This window comes from Protomyctophum parallelum, assembly GCF_964188405.1.
Source record: "Protomyctophum parallelum genome assembly, chromosome: 2".
In the NCBI taxonomy this organism is placed as follows: domain Eukaryota; kingdom Metazoa; phylum Chordata; class Actinopteri; order Myctophiformes; family Myctophidae; genus Protomyctophum; species Protomyctophum parallelum.
The window spans coordinates 34,137,562-34,152,030 of record NC_139699.1 but is presented as its reverse complement, the minus strand read 5'-3'; the positions used below and the strand labels follow the sequence as shown (position 1 = coordinate 34,152,030).

At 43.9% G+C, this 14,469-nt stretch overlaps 1 protein-coding gene across 5 annotated transcripts in view; it reads right to left on the bottom strand.

The window, feature by feature from the left end:
* The window catches only part of LOC310854834 (cell migration-inducing and hyaluronan-binding protein-like), a 125,002-nt gene that overhangs the window by 32,959 nt on the left and 77,574 nt on the right, over nucleotides 1–14,469 (bottom strand). For all 5 annotated transcript variants that reach the window (XM_083759537.1, XM_083759540.1, XM_083759539.1 and 2 more), the window contains 2 exons: nucleotides 5,242–5,411; nucleotides 2,393–2,602 (listed from right to left, as the gene is read on the bottom strand). In XM_083759537.1, coding sequence (XP_083615663.1) covers nucleotides 2,393–2,602; nucleotides 5,242–5,411 — 380 coding nt within the window. The remainder of the gene's footprint in view (nucleotides 1–2,392; nucleotides 2,603–5,241; nucleotides 5,412–14,469) is intronic.

Genomic DNA, 14,469 nt, shown 5'->3' with positions numbered 1-14,469 from the left:
TAGTTTTTTTCAACCAAGGTTCATGTTTTAGGTTGTCATTAGATAAAGTAAAAGATGAGTGTTAATTTCTTTTCATTTGCTGCTTTCTTTCGTTTTAGGGATTTTAGCTCTTTTTGACAGGGGGGCGGGGGCATTCGAGCATGGGGCTAAATATGTATTTTTTTACCAAATTTTATGGTGATTTATTATTTTATTATTTACTATAGTCCTAATAAACCCCAGGAAATTACATCTGGCCACAGAAGATCACAGGATCTACTGAATGTGAAGGTAGCCTACTGCAAGGCTTATACTGTGTGTATAGGCTCAATATATCAGTTTGTCACATTCAATAGATCCTGTGATCTTTTGTGGCCAGATGTAATTTATTGGGGTTTATTAGGACTATAGTAAATAATAAATAAATAAATTGCCATATTATTTTGTAAAAAAATACATATTTAGCCCCATGCTCGAATGCCCCCGCCCCCCTGTCAAAAACTGCTAAAATTCCCAAAACGAGAGAAAGCAGCAAATGAAAGAAAATTAACTCTAATAACAACCTAAAACATGAACCTTGGTTGAAAAAAACTAAAGTTGTCCTTTAACCTATGGGAACACAGAGATATGTCCTTAACCTATAGGAACACAGCGATATGTCCTTAACCAGTGACACCAGTGACATCTTCGTTAAGACAGATTTATTCTTTTAACATTTTCTTTTTTTTACAAAAATGTTTAGATTTGTAATATAGTGAGAACGATGGCTTCCATTTGCGCATTGCAACCTTAAAGGTAAACCTTAAACCTAGAAAGCCTGCAGTTTTTATTAGCTTGGATTCTCCATCAATGATGTCACTGGTGGACTGGTTTCTGAACTGCCCACAGCCCTCCTATGAGACACAGACTGAGTAGAAAAAAATTGTGCCATTTTATCATGATTATTAGTGACCTATTGAGGGTCCCAGAGATCATAGAAATGCCATTAAATGGGGGTCTGTAGACTAATGCATGTCAAACTGGGGGTCCTTGAAATTTAACATGTTGAGAATCACTGCTAGAGCCGTAAAAATCTTCTCTTATGGGGGTCCCTGGCATATCTTATCACATGGGGGTCCATGGGCTAATTAGTGTCAATTTGGGGGTCCTTGACCTGAACAAGTTTGGGAACCACTGCCATAATCACAGCTGAAAGTGATCTGCATTCAATTCAAGTGAGTTGGACAGACACTCAGCAGACACGCACGCACATGCACGCACACACACACGCACACACACGCACGCACACACACACACACACACACACACACACACACACACACACACACACACACACACACACACACACACACACACACACACACACACACACACACACACACACACACACACACACACAAAGCTTCCTGCTTTATTCTGAGTAATGTGGAAATGAACGCTAGAGCTCGGCTACAGAGTAGACAAACCTCACAACAACGTTTTAAACACGACATGAGATGTGAGAAAAGGAGAGACAGTTCTTTTTTCTTCTCCTTCCCTTGATCTTCCCATTTCCCCAGAGTTTAGGCGAGGTGAGCTAACTGAGTCCCTTTTATCCTAATTTCCATTGTCTGCACAGAGAGAGAGAGAGTGGAGCAGAGTGCTAAGAGAGCTCTTTTTCCCTCTACACCAAACTTGTTTACTAAAAACATTTGCTATTTTTTTGGCTAATGTTGGGGGTTGAACTTGAATAATCATCACACAAAGATGTGGGGCCCCCTGTAGTAGCTCCCAGGATCCCCTAGGGGTCCCGGACGCCCTGTTGAAAACCCCTGCTTTCGAGTCAACTTAAGACTAAGAGTAAAACCTATTTCTATACAGTAATCGTGTGTTCACACAGGCAGACGCAAAGACGCGCTGTGAGTAAATTTGGAGCAGCTACATGCATCATTGCATCTTTGCAGATCATGTCGCTGGCTTCCATTGACAATGAATGGTAGACTATATCTTTGTATCTGCCCATATGAACGCAACATATGTATGTATGTGACTCTTTTCGATACAGAGAGAAAAACTGAGAGCAAAATGAGTTAACAGCACAGGCAGACTCTTCACATACTAGAGCATGTCTGAAATAAATGTCAGAGCTGAAATCGACATGTAAATATGAAATAAATGCTTAAACATGTAGCTAGGTGTAATGTTAGAGTCCACAGAAGTGAACCTTTCAAGCCTGTTTTCTCAACTCGCTGTTTCTCTGCAAGACATTACTCTATAAGCCATATCTCCAAAACTGGTGGGTCAAACTGAACAACCAATGTCAATTTGAAGCTATGAGTCCCTGCTTTCACATGAATTACATATGAATTCTGAATGACTCAGCGTTGTTCAGAAGCGGTCACATATGTCCTAAAAAAATGAATATGTCTCTCACCAGCAGGCCGTTGGAGGCGTGGATGGTGACGCAGCGAGAGAAGGAGTGATGGATGGAGAGGTCAGAGACGGAGGTGGGCGGCTCGTAGCCTCCCAGAGAGTCCACGTCTCCGTTCATGTGGAAGTGGACAGGGTAGTGACCCATGGACTGTTGGCCCATGTGAAGCAGCTCTACACCCGAAACATGCACCGCTCGGAAGCCTCTCTCCACCTGTAGGGAGGGAGAGTATAGTTTAGTGGACAGGGTAGTGGCCCCTGGACTGTTGACCCATGTGGTACAGCTCTACGCCCGAAACATGCACCGCCCAGAAGCCTCTCTCCACCTGACGTAGAGGGAGGGACAGTATAGTTTAGTCCAGTGGTTCCCAAACGTTTCCACGTCGAGGACCCCCAGTCCCCACATTGACACAGATTATAGCATGCAGACCCCCATTTGAAGAGATATGCCAGGGACCCCCATAAGAGAAGATTTGTATGGCTCTAACAGTGATTCTCAATCCGTTTAATTTCAAGGACCCCCAGTTTGACATGCATTAGTCTACGGACCCCCGTTTAATGGCATTTCTATCTCTGGGACCCCCAATTTATATTGTATTTTTTTTTTTTTTTTTTTACTCAGAGTTACAGACTCATTTTCAGGTTCATTTTGTTCCAAACTATCATTTAGCTGGGGACCCCCTGGAACTCCCTCAAGGACCCCTGGGGGTCCCTGGACCTCACTTTGGGAACCACTGGTTTAGTGGGCGGGGTAGTGACCTATAGCGCACGCACGCACGCGAGCGCAGGCACACACACACACACACACACACACACACAGTCACACACCCATGCATTCATGAGAAATATGTGACATCTCAAACAGCTGCTCATTTGGGAGTTGTGCTGGAAATTCATAATAGGATGTGATGATTCCCATCCCAAGGGAGAGACAGTGAGAATGGTCTCTGGTCTCTCGCCCCTCTCTCTCTCTCTCTCTCTCTCTCTCTCTCTGGTTTAGTTTTAGTCTTCTGGATGAAATTGCATTTAGTTTTAGTCAGCCCCCCCTCCCCCCCCCCCCCTCCCCTTCCATATCAAAATACTACTATCGGAAAAGTATCGGTATCAGCCCTTATTTGTCATATCAGGTCATATCATATCGGCGAATATGCCAGTCTAACCACCGATCCGACACAAGGGTAAGGGGTTGACACTATAAAATATTGGGGCATGTGGAGTTTGCTTTGGAGTTGCTCAAACTGCAAGTGCACATATGTGTGAGGAGTCTGCTATAAACACAACACGAGATATATACTGTAGCTAGATAGCTATAAACACAACACGAGCCCAGGCCGTGGCGTAACGGTCTGGGCACCGGACTGGTGATCCAGTCGCGGTGTGCCGCGGGTTCGACTCCCGGACCCGACACGGCCTTTACCGCATGTCATCCCCCCATCTCTCTCCCGTTTCCTGTCAGCCTACTTTCTATCCCTTAAAAAATCAATAAAAGGCGTAAGCCGCAAAAAAATATCTTAAAAAAAAAAAAAAAAAAAACACAACACGAGATATATAGCTAGATAGCTATAAACACAACACGAGATATATAGCTAGATAGCTATAAACACAACACGAGATATATAGCTAGATAGCTATAAACACAACACGGAACACTGGTATCGGTATTCGGTATCGGTATCGACTGAAGCCCAACACACACCGTCTGCAAACGCTGGGCGTCAAAACAGCCGCCTCCATTATTTTCAATGAACCTATCGCACACCGTCGGCGTCCGACGCGCGTTCACGCCTCGCCTGACGCTCCGATACGCCACTGTTCTATTTTCCAGGCGTTGCCGCGCCTGTGCCGCGTCGCTGCGCACCCGGTGTGTGTTGGGCTTAACACGGATCGGATTGGATCGGGAACGAAAAAAGTTCATCTCCCTACATCTCCCTACTTTCTATCACATCTGGGTCCCTTTAGCTGGTGATGAGAGGAGACGGGATGAGAGGAGGGGAGTTCGTCAATTTGGGTTGGGAACAAATTAAATGCAGAATAACAACGTTTTGCAAAGAAAGAACTGGGAGAAATAGTGTTGGTGCCAATTTTTATTTTGCAGATGATAACTGGAAAGTGATAGCCTGTGAATCGCTGCGCGATGATTAGCACTTATGATTAAATCATCTAATTGCTGCGCCATGATTAAGACTTATTATGAAATCATCTCTAGTTTTTCTGTAATTTCCAGATTGTTGTGTTTGGGTTTGTCCTCTTGTCCTCTGGGAGGGAGCGTCTGAGTTAACACAAAGTATGCCACGCACGCACACTGCGAGGCGTTGTGAGCTTAGAGTATATATGAATAGAGACGGCACCGGATTTCTCCTCCCATCTACTTGCATTAAGTTGCTCAAAAGTAGCCTTGCTAATAAGCCAGCCGTAATAAGTCGTGTGGTATTTGAGTCTGGAGATGCTGTGTATGGATCTTGTTTCCCGGGGGGCGGGGCAGGCAATTTGTTTTTGCCAACGGCTGATTCGGTCTGGCTTATTAGTGCAAAAGTACATGAGGCGATTTCACTCCTCCTTCCAGGCATTCTGGGATTGATTGGGCCAAACTCATGAACGCGCTGGCCGATGACTGTCATTGCACTGAAACAGTGTCAGCATGTGTAAAATCAGCCATTACGACGCCATCGAGGCACCGCCAAATTACATTTTAGTCGACTAAATCACCTTTAGATTTAGTCAAACTAAATCTACAGTAAAACTAAAACTAGACTAACACAAAAACATTCCAGGTGACTAAAATGTGACTAAAACTAAAATCAAAAGTTGCTGCCAAAAACAACACTGCAGAGCAGGGCAGGTAGACTGCAGTACCTTCAGGTGTCCACCGAAGGTGTCAAAGGTGAAGAACTTGCAGGCCTCGTTGTCGTAGCAACGCGGCTCCATCTCTCCACGAATCAGAATGTTCCGAGTCAGCAGGCCCACCTCTGCCCTCATGTCCACCCCGTCCACTGAAGCCCCCTGGTGGACGAACTGAGCTCTGCCTGCGAGAGACAGAGAGACACACACACACACACACACACAGAAACACACACACACACACACACACACACACACACACACACACACACACACACACACACACACACACACAGACACAGACACACACACACACACACACACACACACACACACACACACACACACACACACACCAGTGTTCATTTTTTCAGCAAATTTTGATTTAGTCTTATAGTCTTTTGAATAACACAAATTTAGTCTTTAATCCCATTTAGTCTTCTGAAATTCTTTAGTCTTAGTCGACTAAATATCAACATATTTCTTAGTCTTTAGGTCTTTTAGTCAAATACATTTTAGGTTTGGATATGCATATAAATAGATTTATAGCTTAATATGAAACATGTCTTGCTTTATTTTTAAAATTGAATGTGCAGACGGCAGAGAACACATTCATGTTCTTTACAAACAGATCCACGGAACACATAACTCTGAAGTCTGAGCAAGTAAACAAGTTATTGTTTTCTATGGTTTTCTAAAATCAAAAAGATCCCCCTCCACCCACACACACACACAGCCCTCATTAGTATCATGTTGGTACAGAAAACGAGCCCTCTTTGTCAAACGTATAGCTGACGGCTCTCTGACGGCTTAAATTACAATTACATCGACGTCAAACCATCTGCTGCAAAGCAGTGCATGCATACAGACATACATACATACAGACATGCACACGCTCACGCACATGCGTACACGCTCACGCACGCACGCACGCACGCACGCACGCACGCACACACACACACACACACACACACACACACACACACACACACACACACACACACACACACCTGTATTTTTATTAAACACTTTTTACAGGCTGAGCAAAACTCTGCTTTCTGCATCCTCTCCAGAAATGGAGAGAAAACTGTACTTTCTGACGATGACAGGCATGCATGAGTCTGTGTGTTCGTACACGCGCGTGTGCGCGTGTGCGCGTGTGTTTTTGTTTTGTTTTGTAGAGAAAAAGAAATGAACAGGAACAGGAAGGAGAAGAAGGAATTGGACAGAAATAGAAAAACAATTAAAATCCACAGCAGGTCCTCCTCACTTCCCACTACCCACACATCCACGCTCTGCGCCGCGCAAGCACACTGATTAAGGGAACTAACTGACGAGATGGAAATGGAAACAGTGGAGATTAAAAACCTCCACGCCAAATTAATTCTAAAAGACAGATGGTCACGCCCACGTATATCTTCAGTTTAGCTTCAATTTCCCTGTCTTCCTTCAACTGGAACAACTTTGATTCGTCTTGAACGACACAACTATTTAAGAGACGTCAGCAGAAACTAACCTATTGTGCGGAATATAAGGCTACGATTTTTTTCCAATGGAAATATCCTAAAAAACGGTGTCACTATTATAATCGGGGTCTAGACTAGTTGACGTTCAATGTTCTTTTTCCCCAAATGAGTCTTGAAAAACGGGGGTCGTCATATAATCAGAGTAATTTTATATTGGACACAATACGGTAAATGCTGAAGTCAAAGAGACCTGTAATGTTGAAGTGACTAAAAAGAAACACCTCGGATCAACTACTAGACTGTCAGTGTCAGGACATTTGCAGAGGGAAAACAGTGGCTGATTAGACCACTCTGTACAGCTGGGGAGGTGAAGCTTTGGACCGCTTGGTACAGCTGGGGCAGTGGTTCCCAAAGTGGGGTCCTTGAGGGAGTTCCAGGGGGTCCCCAGCTAAATGATAGTTTGTAACCAAATTGACCCTTATGGGTCTGAAGTGTAAATGGTGCATTCATATACGTAGCGCCTTTATCCAAGGCGCTTTACATAGATTGTGCATTACATTCACCCATTCACACACACATTCATACACCGATGGCAGAGGAAACCATGCAAGGCACCAACCAACACATCAGGAGCAATTACAATTTACAATTTACAATTTAGGCATTTAGCAGACGCTCTTAATCCAGAGCGACTTACATTTAATCAAGAACAAAAGCATGGGAATACATCACATAAAAGTATGTATCATGAAACATGCGTAAGCTAAGAAAGTAACAGTGGAATATCTATATAATGAAACTATACATACACTATACATATAAACTATACATATTTACTACTATGCTATACATATGTACTATGGCGTGCTATGACTAAATACAATACAATTATAGTGCTGTCTACATAACATGCTATAAGTCTGTATCAAATGCTATCTAAGCCAACATAAATGCTATCTAAGGGGTTAGGGTAAGTGCTATGGGCCATGATGGAGTCTGAAAAGGTGGGTTTTCAGGCTACGGCGGAAGATTGGGAGTAATGCTGCAGTTCTGACTGCAATGGGAAGTGCATTCCACAGTTTTGGAGCCAGAAGGGAGAAGAGTTTGGGACGTGTGGAGCGTTGTCCCGGCGTTTTTAGTGAGGGTACTTCCAGCTTCCCTGCGTTGGCTGATCTGAGTGCGCGGGAGGGTTTGTAGTAAGTAAGTAAGTAAATTTTATTTATAAAGCACTTATCAAAACAACAGTTACAAAGTGCTGTACAACAGGTAAAAAACAATCAATTAAAAGCAACAAATCACAGCTCAAAATACAAACGAAATAAATAAGTTTTCAGTGACTTCTTAAAAATGTCAACAGACTCTGCATTCTTTATAAAAAGGGGGAGGGCATTCCACAATGTGGGAGCAGCTACGGCAAATGCCCGGTCGCCCTTGGTTACCCGTTTCGTCGCCGGAATTTTCAGTAGGCCCTTGTCTGAGGACCGGAGTGATCTTGTGTTTTGTTTTGGGAGCAGAAGGTCTGAGATGTAGGGTGGGGCCAGCCCATGTAACGCCTTATAAGTGGTAAGAATTATTTTGAAGTTGATTCTGGATTTAATGGGTAACCAGTGAAGTGAAGCGAGCACCGGTGTGATATGTGATCTGCGATTGGTGTTTGTAAGAATCCTGGCGGCTGTGTTCTGAATTAATTGTAGTTGATGAATGGATGACGCGGAGAGGGAGGTATATAGTCCATTACAGTAGTCAAGTCGGGAAGAGATGAAAGCATGAATTAATTTTTCTAAGTCTTGAGTGGAGAGGAGTGGTTTTATTTTAGAGATGTTACGTAAGTGGAAAAAACAGGACTGGGTGACCTTCTTTACGTGAAACTTGAAATTCATGTGGCTTCATTGTAGGGTTCAATCATACTTGTAAGATATGGGGGAGCCATACCTTTGGTTGCTTTGAATGCCAGCATCAGAGTTTTGTATTCTGTGCGGGCAGCGACCGGGAGCCAGTGGAGGGAGCGGAGCAGGGGGGAGACATGTGAGAATTTTGGCTGGTTGAAGACCAAGCGAGCTGCTGCATTTTGGATCAGCTGGAGAGGCTTAAGTGCACATGCTGGTAGGCCAGTAAGGAGGGAGTTACAGTAGTCGAGTTTTGACAAGACTGTTGTCTGGATTAGGAGCTGGGCTGATTCCTGGGTGAGGAACGGTCTAATTCGTCGTATGTTATAGAGTGTGAACCTACAGGATCGAGTGACAGCTGTGATGTGAGCTTTGAACGAGAGCTGACTGTCCAGGACAACACCAAGATTCCTGGCTGTTGGGACAGACGTTACCAGGGCATTGTCTACGGAAATAGTTAGCTCCCGCATAGGGCAGGACTTAGCTGGGAAGAAGAGAAGCTCAGTCTTGTCTGGGTTCAGCTTGAGATGGTTGGAGGACATCCACTGTGAGATGTCAGCCAGGCATGCAGTGATGCGCTCTTCCACCTGAGTGGTAGAGGGGGGGAAGGATAGGAACAGTTGTGTGTCATCGGCGTAGCAGTGATAGGATATATTGTGAGCAGAGATGATAGTGCCAAGGGATTTAGTGTACAGTGAGAAAAGGAGGGGACCAAGTACAGATCCCTGTGGGACCCCAGTTTGGAGGGTTCGGGGGGATGATAACAGACCTTTCCAGGAAACCTGGTAGGTCCGGTCGGTGAGGTAGGAGGAGAACCACTTTAGTGCCGTTCCACCGATGCCTAGCTCCGCTAGGGTGTCTAGGAGCAGCTGGTGGTTCACTGTGTCAAATGCTGCTGATAGGTCTAGGAGAATCAGTACTGCAGAGTGGGAAGCAGCTTGGGCAGCATGTAGTGCTTCTGTGACTGCCAGCAGGGCAGTTTCTGTGGAGTGGGCCTTCTTGAATCCGGACTATTAGGGTTCAGTGTCTTGCTCAAGGACACTTCGACACTAACTCTGGGGGAGCCCGGGTTCAAACTGGCAACATTGCAGTTACCATCCAGCCACTCTACCCCTGAGCCACCGCCGCCGCCCACAGAGTGTACAAATGGAATGTACAAATGGAACCAAATGGACCCGGTCTTAGGAAATGGTGCGGTCAACAGGTAAAAGCTGATGTCACAACTTTTGCCATGCCTGTGCCTCTTAAGTCCATTTCCAGGACAGACTTAGTTCAAGAACAAAATGTCTGATACCTCTGTTTGACTTTGTATCTCCTGCAGGAGACATTGAGCATGCTGCACGGGGCTATTTTGTGAAAAAAACATTTATATTTTACGTAAATCGAGTGTACAGGGCGAGAATGGGGTGGTAAACCCCATTTTGCAAATTGTGGTGCCAGCAAAGTTCAGGGACATGGTGTTGAAGACCTCCTATGACGGTGTAACTGGCTATATGGGCTGTCGAAAAATGTAGAAGCTGATCCGACGCAATTTATTTTGGCCCCGGTTGAAAAGAGATGTTTGGTTTGGTTTCATTAAAACATGCCATGCTCGTCCAATAGGAGTTGATAAATCATCCTTGAGAGTTGGGCAACCAGACAAAAGGCCACAGAAATGTAATTGCTGAGGCCCTGTAATTACATGCTGTCTTAAACTGGTTACAGTTTGTGCCTGAATCAGTCTCACCTTGCTGTCTCTCTCTCCTCTTAATATGCTCCAATTTACAATTTACAATTTAGGCATTTAGCAGACGCTCTTGATCCAGAGCGACTTACATTTAAGTAAAAACAAAGCATGTCATACATCACATATATAAAAAGTAGTTATCATGAATCGTGTATAAGCTAAGAACGTAACAGTGGAGTATCTATGTCAACTATACATACTATACTATATTATATATTATACAATATACATGTATATATATTGAATAATAATAATAATAATAATAATAATAACAATATTTGATGAATTGAACAATGTGGACCCTGTTGTAAACAAGTGTAATGCTTAATTGGGTCGTCCACTCACAGTTAACAGTCTTTGTATTGAGTTTGTGCTTAAAATGTACTGTAAATTCTACAAACTGTTAATAAATATTTCAATCAATCAATCAAAAACATGTGTACTATAAAGTGCTATGACTACATAAAATGCAATTCTAGTGCTGTCTACGTAACGAGCTATACTGTAAGTCTGTCTAAAATACTATCTAAGGTCGCATTCATACCAGAGAGCTTTGCTGCGATTAAAACGAATCCTGCTGCGCATTGTCAGAAAGTGCGCTTCGTTTGGCAGGTGTGAAGGCTCATTCGAATCCTAATGCGCAGCAAATAACCGCATTTTACTCCGCCCAAAAACGTGGGTTTCGCTTCGCTTCGAATCGCACTTGACTACGATTCGGCGCAGGTGTGAATGCAATCCGCAGTAAATAAAGGAAATGAAGCAAACATAATGTGGCGGGTGAGGAGCTGAACACAGTTGGAGACGGTTAAGGCATATTTTACGCAGCGCAAAGATGTCCCGTTACTGTGGATAGACGTGGTCGAATAAGGAGACTGAAGCCCTGATCGAAATGAGGACGTGTAGGCTACATTAATCAATTGCTTAAGAAAACACATAAAAACACTGCAGTGTATTATAGCCTACATAATATTCTGTCTGTCTGTCTGTGCGTGCCGTAAACATGGAGTGCTGTCACTGTGTGGGACTGGGGAGTTATATCAGTGCGCTCATGCAGCGCTGTGCCTCCATGCCCAAAAGAACAGTGTGTGGCGGCTGCGTGCGTAGAGAGAGAGAGAGAGGGGGGGGGGGGGGTCCCAGACGGCACGACACATGCACGTTATGAGTGTAATTTTATCACCATAGATTTCACTGTGTAGGCTATAGTTTATGAACGGAACACATTGATAAAGGTCCCCCCTGCTGCGTTTCCAATTGCTGCGAATGACAGTGTGAAGGCAAACCGCAGCCAATTAAATGTGCAAGAATCCCCTTTCCCCGCCTATACGGATCTGAGTCTACCGAAGTATTAGGTGAGAATGTGACCTAAGTCGACATAAAATGTTATCTAAGGGGCTAGGCTAGGGCAAGTGCTACGGGCCATGGTGGAGTCTATAGAGGTGGGTTTTCAGACTACGGCGGAAGATTGGGAGTGAGGCTGCAGTTCTGACTGTGATGGGAAGTGCATTCCATAGTTTTGGAGCCAGAAGGGAGAAGAGTTTGGGACGTGTGGAGCGCTCCTACACTACAGGTACCAAGGTTGCAGAGGGGGTGAGGTGGTGTTTGGTGGGATGGGTCAGGTATTAGTATGGTTCATAGTTAAACTGTAAAGATAAGTTGATATTACAGAGTACCTGTTTGGTCTCCTCTGGGGGGGGGGGGGGGGTCCTTAGTTACACATACACTACATGTTCACACATTCATACATGCACTATACACTACTGATACAACTGACTACTCACACCCTACTTTAATAGTAAAGTATAATTTATGTTTTATTTAGTTTCAAATAAATACATTTTTGAGGGGATATACCAGTCTATGGGATATACACAGGTTTAATGTTTGTCTTTAGTTCAATGTTTGTTATTTAAACGCCATTGACACTGAAGGGAAAATGTACGTCAAAATGTACCTCATTACGTCATATTGTCTTTTTATTGTCAATGGCATTTAATGTTTGTGTTCACCATTACATCACCTAATCAACATGAGTTAGACTAAAATATATTAACACATTAACACATGGGTGTGATTTTTACATTTATTACTGTGTGTCGTCTCCCATATTTGTCATGATTTGAATCAGTTCATGACAAGATGGGACCCATTTGTACACTCTCAGAGTCAAATTACCATTGATTTTACAATATAACTTGGGGGTCCGAGAGATAGAAATGCCATTAAATGGGGGTCCGTAGACAAATGCATGTCACACTGGGGGGTCCTTGAAATTAAACGGATTGAGAATCTCTGCTAGAGCCGTAAAAATCATGTCTTATTGGGGTCCCTGTGGCATATCTTTTCAAACGGGGGGTCCTTGATGTGAAAAGGTTTGGGAACAAGTGAGCTAGGGTGAAGCTTTGGATACGTGGACATGATGGAGCCAAGGAAACACACACACACGCACGCACACGCACGCACGCACACGCACACGCACACGCACACGCACACACACACACACACACACACACACACACACACACACACACACACACACACACACACACACACACACACACACACACACACTCCCCCCAGGATGCAACCAGGCACAGACTTTCCCTTGGCCCTGACTCAGTCCAAACACCTTCCACAGAACCTGAGGCTGTGTGGAGCTGTTTAGTTTACTGACACACACTGACTTTCTTTTCCGAGAGAGACTCGCTTTTCCTTTCCGACCCTCTCCCAGGAGGAGAACGCTGTCGCTCGGAATGGGATTTTAATCGCTTAGAGGAGACGATTCCAAAAGTTCCAAAACAAACCAACCAACCGATGGCTTTCCTCCAAATCCCCTCAATGTCAAACGGAAACGCAATCATAATAGAAGAGGGAAACATACATAATAAACAAAGTCTCACAAACACATTTTCATCACAAGACAGAGACTCGTCGTTTGGTTTCCTCATTAATCTTCCCCCCAAAACTCTTCAGATGCAGCGCGAAGATTGTAATGAGTGTGTGTGTGTGTGTGTGTGTGTGTGTGTGTGTGTGTGTGTGTGTGTGTGTGTGTCTACCGATACTGCCAAGAGAAAACCCTCATAGACAAGATATTTCCTTCCGATGAAAAATAATCAACCAATCTCAATCACACATGGGTGCACACATACACACGGACATTCACAAACAGTCGCATGCACGCCGCATGCATGTGCACACAAACACGCACACGAACACGAACACACACACACACACACACACACACACACACACACACACACACACACACACACACACACTCCTGTGCAAACAGAGCTGCAGCCTTGCATGATTTAAGGACAGAATGTGCATTGATTCTTAGTAGGTCAGTCAGTCAGTCATAGTCAGTCAGTCGTACGGACGGGCGGACGGAAAACCTCTCAAAACCTGCATGGAAGCTGTCCAGCACTATTAATCTCAAATTGCACCTCTCTAAACTATTTTTGAGGGGCGCCAGCCCCTCCTATATACAGGTATAATGTTTGTTTTTCCTTAAACAAACATTAAAAACGCCATTGACATAGTTTAATGTTTGTTACTTGCGCAAGCAAAACGCGCATGTAAAGTTGTTTGTCCGGTGCTCTTGATGGTGACATAATAAAGGTAGGTTTCAGATTACATACATGTATACATAGAGGCATTACCTTTAATCCACCCGACACTGAAACCTACCTTTATTACGTCACCATCGAGAGCCAGTTATACCCTGGCATTGGTACATATCTTCATTACGTCACTCTCAAATCATGCAGCCACGGCATACGCATAAAACAACCCAAGTAACCACAGTATACTACTCATCAACTTACAAATTACATATACATATACAACTTACATATACATAAAGTACAAGATATGTACCAATGCCAGGGTATAACTGGCTCGAAAGTTCGTAGCGGTCGACAGAGTGCAGTTCTAGTTTGGTCAATGTTTGTTTTGTCCATGTTTGTTTTGTCTGATAATTACCTCATAAAAGATGTATATATAGCGCCCCTCACTTCACACGTGTGTAATTTTGTTGTATATTTATGGAACACAGCATACTGTGAAGCTGTTCACACAAAGTTCACCTAACTTTGCTACTACAGGGAAAACATGAACATATGATGCTCTTTTTGGCACTCTATATTCTATCCCTGTGTTTGCTGTT